This window comes from Nerophis lumbriciformis, linkage group LG04 (assembly GCF_033978685.3).
Source record: "Nerophis lumbriciformis linkage group LG04, RoL_Nlum_v2.1, whole genome shotgun sequence".
Lineage (NCBI taxonomy): Eukaryota > Metazoa > Chordata > Actinopteri > Syngnathiformes > Syngnathidae > Nerophis > Nerophis lumbriciformis.
This window is the reverse complement of record NC_084551.2, coordinates 50,692,808-50,705,000: the sequence shown is the minus strand read 5'-3', so window position 1 is coordinate 50,705,000 and position 12,193 is coordinate 50,692,808. Positions and strand designations below refer to the sequence as shown.

The 12,193-nt window shown below is 41.8% G+C and overlaps 1 protein-coding gene across 1 annotated transcript in view; it reads right to left on the bottom strand.

Moving 5' to 3' along the window:
* The window catches only part of LOC133603496 (neural-cadherin), a 422,478-nt gene that overhangs the window by 222,750 nt on the left and 187,535 nt on the right, over positions 1-12,193 (bottom strand). The window contains exon 5 of the mRNA XM_072913050.1: positions 8,009-8,197. Coding sequence (XP_072769151.1) covers positions 8,009-8,197 — 189 coding nt within the window. The remainder of the gene's footprint in view (positions 1-8,008; positions 8,198-12,193) is intronic.

The following is a 12,193-nucleotide window of genomic DNA, read 5'->3' as shown; positions in this document are numbered from 1 at the left end:
TAAGGCAGGAGACCCCGAATTATGGACGCGACCTGCCAGCATCCATAATATATATATATATATATATATATATATATATATATATATATATATATATATATATAGTCAGGTTCAAACACTGATTACATCTATTAAACAAGACAAGAAGCAAGGAATTAACCAGAGACAGAATTAAATTTGGCTCAATGAGGAGAAACGCATACACCTGTACCCTTGCACAGTGTTCCACGCTCTGACGAAAGATTGTACGCCTCCTCTTTTATTTGGACTTTCCCCGATTACATAGAAACAGCTGTTTCTAAGGGAGGGGGGTCGTAAACAGCCATCGCCTTTGTTGCAAACAGTTCAAAGAAAAGGTCGCCTGGAGGGGAGTCTGGTCCTGTTTCCTCTCCGCTTTGTAGTTCTCGGGTCAAGACAAAATCTTTCTGTGGATTACAATACATAAAAGAAACAGAACACCTTCATGTTGCTTCCCATCCTACACAGTGGAGTTTTACAAGCCTTCTTCTTGGTAGGATCAAAGACAGCTTTTGTCTTCTCGATGGAAACTCATTAAAACACAGTTTTGTGATAACTTAAATACAATTATTCTGACAATATATATATACTGTATGTATTTTTTCATTTTTTTCTTTATATATATATATATATATATATACACAATTATTCTGACAATATATATATACTGTATGTATTTTTTCATTTTTTTCTTTATATATATATATATATATATATATATATATATATATATATATATATATATATATATATATATATATATATATATATATATCTATATCCTTCCATCTTCTTCCGCTTATCCGAGGTCGGGTCGCGGGGGCAGCAGCCTAAGCAGGGAAGCCCAGACTTTCCTCTCCCCAGCCACTTCGTCCAGCTCTTCCCGGGGGATCCCGAGGCGTTCCCAGGCCAGCTGGGAGACATAGTCTTCCCAACATGTCCTGGGTCTTCCCCGTGGCCTCCTACCGGTTGGACGTGCCCTAAACACCTCCCTAGGGAGGCGTTCGGGTGGCATCCTGACCAGATGCCCGAACCACCTCATCTGGCTCCTCTCGAGGAGCAGCGGCTTTACTTTGAGCTCCCCCCGGATGACAGAGCTTCTCACCCTATCTCTAAGGGAGAGCCCCGCCACCCGGCGGAGGAAACTCATTTCGGCCGCTTGTACCCGTGATCTTGTCCTTTCGGTCATAACCCAAAGCTCATGACCATAGGTGAGGATGGGAACGTAGATCGACCGGTAAATTGAAAGCTTTGCCTTCCGGCTCAGCTCCTTCTTCACCACAACGGATCGATACAGCGTCCGCATTACTGAAGATGCCGCACCGATCCGCCTGTTGATCTCACGATCCACTCTTCCCCCACTCGTGAACAAGACTCCTAGGTACTTGAACTCCTCCACTTGGGGCAGGGTCTCCTCCCCAACCCGGAGATGGCACTCCACCCTTTTCCGGGCGAGAACCATGGACTCGGACTTGGAGGTGCTGATTCTCATCCCAGTCGCTTCACACTCAGCTGCGAACCGATCCAGTGAGAGCTGAAGATCCTGGCCAGATGAAGCCATCAGGACCACATCATCCACAAAAAGCAGAGACCTAATCCTGCAGCCACCAAACCGGATCCCCTCAACGCCTTGACTGCGCCTAGAAATTCTGTCCATAAAAGTTATGAACAGAATCGGTGACAAAGGGCAGCCTTGGCGGAGTCCAACCCTCACTGGAAACGTGTCCGACTTACTGCCGGCAATGCGGACCAAGCTCTGACACTGATCGTACAGGGTGTGGACAGCCACAATCAGACAGTCCGATACCCCATACTCTCTGAGCACTCCCCACAGGACCTCCCGAGGGACACGGTCGAATGCCTTCTCCAAGTCCACAAAGCACATGTAGACTGGTTGGGCAAACTCCTATGCACCCTCAAGGACCCTGCCGAGAGTATAGAGCTGGTCCACAGTTCCACGACCAGGACGAAAACCACACTGTTCCTCCTGAATCCGAGGTTCGACTATCCGGCGTAGCCTCCTCTCCAGTACACCTGAATAGACCTTACCGGGAAGGCTGAGGAGTGTGATCCCACGATAGTTAGAACACACCCTCCGGTTCCCCTTCTTAAAGAGAGGAACCACCACCCCGGTCTGCCAATCCAGAGGTACCGCCCCTGATGTCCACGCAATGCTGCAGAGTCTTGTCAACCAAGACAGCCCCACAGCATCCAGAGCCTTAAGGAACTCCGGGCGGGTCTCATCCACCCCCGGGGCCTTGCCACCGAGGAGCTTTTTAACTACCTCAGCAACCTCAGCCCCAGAAATAGGAGAGCCCACCACAGATTCCCCAGGCACTGCTTCCTCATAGGAAGACGTGTTGGTGGGATTGAGGAGGTCTTCGAAGTATTCCCTCCACCGATCCACAACATCCGCAGTCGAGGTCAGCAGAACACCATCCGCACCATACACGGTGTTGACAGTGCACTGCTTTCCCTTCCTGAGGCGGCAGATGGTGGTACAGAATTGCTTCGAAGCCGTCCGGAAGTCGTTTTCCATGGCTTCCCCGAACTCCTCCCATGTCCGAGTTTTTGCCTTTGCGACCGCTGAAGCCGCACACCGCTTGGCCTGTCGGTACCTGTCCGCTGCCTCCGGAGTCCCATGAGCCAAAAGAACCCGATAGGACTCCTTCTTCAGCTTGACGGCATCCCTCACCGCCGGTGTCCACCAACGGGTTCTAGGATTACCGCCACAACAAGCACCAACTACCTTGCGGCCACAGCTCCAATCAGCCGCCTCGACAATAGAGGTGCGGAACATGGTCCATTCGGACTCAATGTCCAGCACCTCTCTCGTGACATGTTCAAAGTTCTTCCGGAGGTGGGAATTGAAACTCTCTCTGACAGGAGACTCTGCCAGACGTTCCCAGCAGACCCTCACAATGCGTTTGGGCCTGCCAGGTCTGTCCGGCATCCTCCCCCACCATCGCAGCCAACTCACCACCAGGTGGTGATCGGTAGAAAGCTCCGCCCCTCTCTTCACCCGAGTGTCCAAAACATGAGGCCGCAAATCCGATGACACAACTACAAAGTCGATCATGGAACTGCGGCCTAGGGCGTCCTGGTGCCAAGTGCACATATGGACACCCTTATGTTTGAACATGGTGTTTGTTATGGACAATCTGTGACGAGCACAAAAGTCCAATAACAAAACACCACTCGGGTTCAGACCCGGGCGGCCATTCTTCCCAATCACGCCTCTCCAGGTTTCACTGTCGTTGCCAACATGAGCGTTGAAGTCACCCAGTAGGACGAGGGAATCACCCGGGGGAGCACTTTCCAGTACTCCCTCGAGTGCATCCAAAAAGGGTGGGTACTCTGAACTGCTGTTTGGTGCGTAAGCACAAACAACAGTCAGGACCCGTCCCCCCACCCGAAGGCGGAGGGAGGCTACCCTCTCGTCCACCGGGTTGAACTCCAACGTGCAGGCTTTGAGCCGGGGGGCAACAAGAATTGCTACCCCAGCTCGTCGCCTCTCACTGCGTGCAACGCCAGTGTGGAAGAGAGTCCAACCCCTCTCGAGAGAACTGGTTCCAGAGCCCTTGCTGTGCGTCGAGGTGAGTCAGACTATATCTAGCCGGAACTTCTCTACCTCGCGCACTAGCTCAGGCTCCGTCCCCCCCAGCGAGGTGACGTTCCACGTCCCAAGAGCTAGCTTATGTAGCCGAGGATCGGACCGCCAAGTGCCCTGCCTTCGGCTGCCGCCCAGCTCACAATGCACCCGACCTCTATGGCCCCTCCCATGAGTGGTGAGCCCATTGGAGGAGTGACCCACGTTGCCTCTTCGGGCTGTGCCCGGCCGGGCCCCATGGGGACAGGCCCGACCACCAGGCGCTCGCCATCGTGCCATATATATATATATATATATATATATATATATATATATATATATATATATATATATATATATATATTCAATTATTCTGACAATATATATATACTGTATGTATTTTTTCATTTTTTTCTTTATATATATATAAAGAAAAAAAACAAAGTTTTGTGATAACTTAAATACAATTATTCTGACAATATCTATATACTGTATGTATTATTTTATTTTTTTTCTTTATATATATATATATATATATATATAAAGAAAAAAAACAAAGTTTTGTGATAATATATATATATATATATATATATATATAAAGAAAAAAATGAAAAAATACATACAGTATATATATTGTCAGAATAATTGTATCTAAGTTATCACAAAACTTTGTGTTTCAATGAGTTACCAGCCAGAAGACAAAAGCTGTCTTTGATCCTACCAAGAAGAAGGCTTGTAAAACTCCACTGTGTAGGATGGGAAGCAACATCAAGGTGTTCTGTTTCTTTGATGTATTGTAATCCACAGAAATATTTTTTTTTGACCCGAGAACTACAAAGCGGAGAGGAAGCTGTTTTAAGACCTTTAATTTGAACTGTTTGTAACAAAGGCGATGGCTGTTTATGACCCCCGTCCCTTAGAAACAGCTGTTTCCATGTAATCGGGGAAAGTCCAAATAAAAGAGGAGGCGTACAATCTTTCGTCAGAGCGTGGAACACTGTGCAAGGGTACAGGTGTAGGCGTTTCTCCTCATTGAGCGAAATTTAATTCTGTCTCTGGTTAATTCCTTGCTTCTTGTCTTGTTTAATAGATGTCATCAGTGTTTGAACCTGACTATATATATATATATATATATATATATATATATATATAAATATATACAGTCGTGGTCAAAAGTTTGTATACACATACATAATGTCATGGCTGTCTTGAGTTTCCAATAATTTCTACAACTCTTATTTTTTTGTGATAGAGTGATTGGAGCACATACTTGTTGGTCACAAAAAACATTCACGAAGTTTGCTTCTTTTATGAATTTATTATGGGTCTACTGAAAATGTGAGTAAATGTGCTGGGTCAAAAGTATATATATAGCAATGTTAATATTTGCTTACATGTCCCTTGGCAAGTTTCACTGCAATAAGGCGTTTTTGGTAGCCATCCACAAGCTTCTGCTTGAGTTTTTGACCACTCCTCTTGACAAAATTGGTGCAGTTCAGCTAAATTTGTTGGTTTTCTGACATGGACTTGTTTCTTTAGCATTGTCCACACATTTAAGTCAGGACTTTTAGGATGCCATTCTAAAACCTTCATTCTAGCCTAAACTTTTGATTACGACTGTAGATATACACAGTATAAATATACAAACATACATATTGTATTTGACTTCATTAAATGTTTGGATATAATTAGTGTTTGGCACAGCCAGAGAGAAGAAGAAAAAAAGAAGACAAAGGGGAAATGGTGAGGAGAAGATGGGGAAAAAACTAAATAAATAAAATAAAATAATTTATATATACATATATACACTGTATACAAATAATGTAAAATATATTATATATTTAAAAAAAGATATATGTATATATATATATATATATATATATGAATACATATCATATATCATATTATTTATATATTTATATTATATATAAAATATATACAGTATATATATATATATATATACATATACAGTATACTGTATATATTTTATATATATAAATAATATATCGATGATTTTATTATTTATATTGATATTTTATTATATTATGTTTTATATATATAAAATATATACAATATATATATATATATTAGAGATGCGCGGATAGGCAATTATTTCATCCGCAACCGCATCAGAAAGTCGTCAACCATCCGCAATCCACCCGATCTAACATTTGATCAGAACCGCATCCGCCCGCAGCCGCCCGTTGTTATATATCTAATATAGACGATGCAAGGCATTAGTGAGGTTATAAAGCTTTTGCCTGTTAAAGAAAGGAGACTGATCCAATGCAGCACAGACATTCGCGTGCCACGCTGTCACGACCCAGACGCACACCAGTGCGCAATCATATGGGAGCCGCGCTGAGCGCACCTCCAAGCGCGTCTCGCTGCCGGCGACGGCCGGGTATATGGGCCCGACGCTCCAGCGCCATCCATTTTCAGGGCTAGTTGATTCGGCAGGTGGGTTGTTACACACTCCTTAGCGGGTTCCAACTTCCATGGCCACCGTCCTAGCTGCTGTCTATATCAACCAGGGTGAGCCCCACCCCTTTCGTGAGCGCACTGCGCGCGGAGTGACCCCTGTTACGCGCCCCCGGCAACAGGGGTGGCGGGCAGGTAAGCTGCGCGGGCGGAGCGCGCGGAGTGACCCCTGTTACGAGCCCCCGGCCACGGGGGTGGCGGGCTGGTAAGCTGCTTACCTGCTGCGCGTGACGCCGGCCGCGGCGAAGGCGGACGAGGCGGGGTGTCGGTGCGGTGGGCGCGGTGGTGACCCTGGACGTGCGTCGGGCCCTTCTCGCGGATCGCCTCAGCTACGGCTCCCGGTGGGGCCCTCTCGGGGGAAGGGGCCTCGGTCCCGGACCCCGGCGAGGCGTCCCTTCTCCGCTCCGTAAAAGTGTCCATCTCTTTTTTTTTTTTTCTTCTGATGTGGCATATGCTGTAGGTGCCTGCTCGTTTTTCGTAAGTGGGTAACAACATTTAACTATGTATATATATTTCCGAATTGGTTTAACTGCCACCCGCCTGAATCTATTTAGAATCTAATTTTTTTTTTATTTCAACCACCCGACCCGACCCGCGGATAAAATCTAATTTTTTTTAATTTCATCCGCCCGATCCGCGGATAATCCGCGGACTCCGCGGTTGTGCCCGCAAACCGCGCATCTCTAATATATATATATATATATATATATATATATATATATATATATATATATATATATATATATATATATATATAGGTGTTTTTTTTATCTTGTTCCTACCATTTCCCTCTGTCTTCTTCTTTTTCTTCTCTCTATTATATATATAAATATATTTATGTACATATATGTATACGTACATACATATATTTAAGTATATATATATATATATATACATAAATATAGGGGCGGTATAGCTCGGTTGGTAGAGTGGCCGTGTCAGCAACTTGAGGGTTGTAGGTTCGATCCCCGCTTCCGCCATCCAAGTCACTGCCGTTGTGTCCTTGGGCAAGACACTTTACCCACCTGCTCCCAGTGCCACCCACACTGGTTTAAATGTAACTTAGATATTGGGTTTCACTATGTAAAGCGCTTTGAGTCACTAGAGAAAAGCGCTATATGAATATAATTCACTAATATATATATATTTATAAATATGTGCATATATATACGTTTAACTATATATGTACACACACAAATATACAAAATACATATATATACATATATATATATATGTACATACATGTATTTATGTATATATATATATATATTTACAAATATATACATATATATATAACTATATATGCTATATATATATATATATATATATATATATATATATGTACATACATATATTTATGTATATATATATATATATATATTTATAAATATATGCATATACTGTATATATAACTATATATGTACACACACATATATACAAAATACATATATACAAAATACATATATATATATATATATATATATATATATATTTTGTATATTTGCGTGTGCACATACATATATATATATATATATATGTTTGTACGTATTCACAAATATACAAAATATATATACACAAATAGATGACCCGACACCCTCGCCAAATTCTTTGAACCCAATGTGACCCCCGAGTCAAAAAGTTTGGGGACCCCTGCGTTCAGGAGCGGGGGGCGGGGAGGTTGTTTAACTCATCCAGATCTAGTTGCAGTGTGTTCAAACAACCACCAGGTGGCATCTGTGAGCAGATAATAAAGTATCATCTCTTTCTCTTTCGGACCCATCAGGCTTTCACATCCAGGAAACGCTCTCCTTCACTCACGCTTTAAGAGTCAAAATGTCATGTAAGACCTGATCCTAAATGCAAATGTTGCATTCAATGATTATTCATCCTTCTAAATATTTATTAAGTTGAAATACTGACCGTCCAGTAAAAGGAACTGGGGCTGTCCAAGGCTTCCGTCACGTTGCCGTGCCGACAGGGAGTACGCTACAGACCCGGGTGCGGCGTCAGGACCCACGGCGGCCAGGTAGGGGCGGGGGAACATGGTCCACTGCAGGTCGGCCTGACTGAGCGTGGTCAGAGTCAACCTGCACAGGTACCACTCCTCACCTGCAGGGCACACACAACATGGACGTGAGAAACCACGTGAAAACATGTCAAACATACAAAAGTGTACTCGTGTGTGTATTTTAAACATGCAACATAATACCAAAACTTTCACTGTCAGGCTTTTTTAAGCCAACCAGAGGCCAGAAGAAAGTCAGAACAAAAAGAAATATTGATAAAGTGACTGTGGAGGGAGATGTGGCCAGCGCTGCCTGCAGGAGCAACGGTCACCGCCTCTGTCCATGGTGCTGAGGACAGGGGGCGTGGCAGTGCTGACGGCGAGACACAGCTGGCAGGTGATTAGATTTCACAGGTGCTACGTGTTAATCTAATCATCTGTTGTCTTTAACAGTAATTGGCCGGGAGCAGGAGAGGAGGGAGGATACGGACGTGACTGAAAAGTCACGTTCTGCGGGAGAAAGATTGTGATTAAAAACCTGTGTATATTAAAACCTGCACGCTTGGCTCCTGTGCCGTGTCTGACTGGGACTGCGAGGAGGCAACTTGCACAGTGATATTTTTTTTGTGATTAATCACATGAGTTAACTCGCTTTTTCTGACAGCCATACTGTAGTTAATGCAGTACTCAGTTGTAATACACTTTTCCCCCACTTGTGGCAGTAATGACAATCTCAAACAAACAGAAGAAGTCTGGCGCTAAAGTCACAGAGAAGTTTCTTAAGCGCAAAAATTACAACTAAAGAGGTGGAGCTGTTTTTTCATTTGTATTTTAATTTTACTGACAATTTATTCAAAAAACATATTCATAACAAATTTATTTAATTATTTTTTGCTGAACATAATTATGTGTGTTGTGTGTGAGTATGTTATCTATTGTTGTGTGTGAGCATGTTATCTATTGTTGTGTGTATGTTGTGTGTGAGTATGTTATCTATTGTTGTGTGTGAGTATGTTATCTATTGTTGTGTGTGTGTTGTGTGTGAGTATGTTATCTATTGTTGTGTGTGAGTATGTTATCTATTGTTGTGTGTATGTTGTGTGTGAGTATGTTATCTATTGTTGTGTGTGAGCATGTTATCTATTGTTGTGTGTGAGCATATTATCTATTGTTGTGTGTGTGTGTGTTGTGTGTGAGTATGTTATCTATTGTTGTGTGTGTGTGTGTGTGTGTGTGTGTGTGTTGTGTGTGAGTATGTTATCTATTGTTGTGTGTGAGCATGTTATCTATTGTTGTGTGTGTGTTAGTATGTTATCTATTGTTGTGTGTGTGTGTGTGTGTGTGTGTGAGAGTGTTATCTATTGTTGTGTGTGTTATCTATTGTTGTGTGTGCGTTGTGTGTGAGTATGTTATCTATTGTTGTGTGTGAGTATGTTATCTATTGTTGTGTGTGTGTGTGTGTGTGTGTTGTGTGTGAGTATGTTATCTATTGTTGTGTGTGAGTATGTTATCTATTGTTGTGTGTGAGTATGTTATCTATTGTTGTGTGAGTATGTTATCTATTGTTGTGTGTGAGTATGTTATCTATTGTTGTGTGTGAGTATGTTATCTATTGTTGTGTGTGTGTTGTGTGTGAGTATGTTATCTATTGTTGTGTGTGAGTATGTTATCTATTGTTGTGTGTGTGTGTGTTGTGTGTGAGTATGTTATCTATTGTTGTGTGTGAGTATGTTATCTATTGTTGTGTGTGTTGTGTGTGAGTATGTTATCTATTGTTGTGTGTGTGAGTATGTTATCTATTGTTGTGTGTGAGCATGTTATCTATTGCTGTGTGTGTGAGTATGTTATCTATTGTTGTGTGTGAGCATGTTATCTATTGTTGTGTGTGTGTTGTGTGTGAGTATGTTATCTATTGTTGTGTGTGAGTATGTTATCTATTGTTGTGTGTGTGTGTGTTGTGTGTGAGTATGTTATCTATTGTTTTGTGTATGTTATCTATTGTGTTGTGTGTGAGTATGTTATCTATTGTTATGTGTGAGTATGTTATCTATTGTTGTGTGTGTGTGTGAGTATGTTATCTATTGTTGTGTGTGTGTTGTGTGTGAGTATGTTATCTATTGTTGTGTGTGAGTATGTTATCTATTGTTGTGTTGTGTGTGAGTATGTTATCTATTGTTGTGTGTGAGTATGTTATCTATTGTTGTGTGTGTGTGTGTGTTGTGTGTGAGTATGTTATCTATTGTTGTGTGTGCGTGTTGTGTGTGAGTATGTTATCTATTGTTGTGTGTGAGTATGTTATCTATTGTTGTGTGTGTATGTTGTGTGTGAGTATGTTATCTATTGTTGTGTGTGAGTATGTTATCTATTGTTGTGTGTGTGCGTGTTGTGTGTGAGTATGTTATCTATTGTTGTGTTGTGTTTGAGTATGTTATCTATTGTTGTGTGTGAGTATGTTATCTATTGTTGTGTTGTGTTTGAGTATGTTATCTATTGTTGTGTGTCGCTGCTTTGTAGCCATTGTGCTGGGCTGGCGTCGTATGAAAGTGAAGAGTGTGCGGGCCCCCAGGGGCCTCGGTGACATGAGTGAAGGAGATCCTCCCTCAGCTTTGATGTGGGTGGTGTTCCTCAGGAACTCAGCATTTGGCGAGTGGCAACTTTCAGACGTTGGGAAAAAGGAAGAAAGAAAACAACACAAAGTGTAACCATGTTTGTTTGCAGCTGCCAGTCTCCTGCCGCCATGTTGGCTGTTTGTGTGGTGCCGTGCTGCTTCTGAGCAGGCTGTGGTGGCGTGTTTCTGCTGCTGCTTCTGAGCAGAGCAGGATGTGTGGGGTTTGAAGGCGGCGAGGGAGACGGGAGCTCCGCTAGAAAGACGAGTTGACATCACAAAGACGCCAGGAGGGGAAGAAAACAAAACACGACGACAACGTCTCTGCTCGTGTCGACTTTTTTTTTTTCTCAACTTTTGTCAACCAGCGACGTGGATCACGAGGAGGAGGAGGAGGAGGAGCAGCTGATGAAGGACGCTCAGTTCCACTTCCACGCTTCACTCGCCACTTCTTAAATCCACTATAATGGCGTCTGCTTGGGCCTCTTTTACATTTACTGCCCTTTTGTCCCGTTAGTGTTGTTGTTGTTGTTGCTCTTTTACCCACAATGCACCATGATCTCACTTTGATTACAGCATGTTTGGATGCACATTTACACTACAATAATAACTACAGTAACTATTCTTACATTACATCACCAATTACACTTACCTCTACAACAACTACATGACGACACAACAATTACATGACCATACAACAATTACATGACAACACAACAACTACACGACAATACAACCATTACATGACGATACAACAACTACATGACCATACAACAATTACATGACCATACAACAACTACATGACAATACAACAATTACACGACAATACAACAATTACATGACAATACAACAACTACATGACAATACAACAATTACATGACGATACAACAATTACATGACAATGCAACAATTATATGACAATACAACAGTTACATGACGATACAACAATTACATGACGATACAACAACAACATGACAATACAACAATTAAATGACAATACAACAACTACATGACAATACAACAATTATATGACAATACAACAATTACATGACAATACAACATGACCAATTACAATTAACATTAGAACAATTACATGACAATACAATAATTACATGACGATACAACAAATACATGACAATACAACAATTAGATGATGAAACAGAAACTACATGACAATACAACAATTACATGACAATACAACAATTACACAACAATTTCATGGTGACACATAAAAATTACAAAGTTACATAAAAAAGTTACATAAAAATACAAAAATTATATGACAATACAACAATTATATGACAATACAACAATTACATGACAATACAACAATTACACAGCAATACAACGATTTCATGATGATACAACAGTTACATAAAAATACAACAATTACATAACGATACAACAATTACATGACAATACAACAATTACATGACAACACAACATGACCAATTACAATTAACATTAGAACAATTACATAACAATACAACAATTA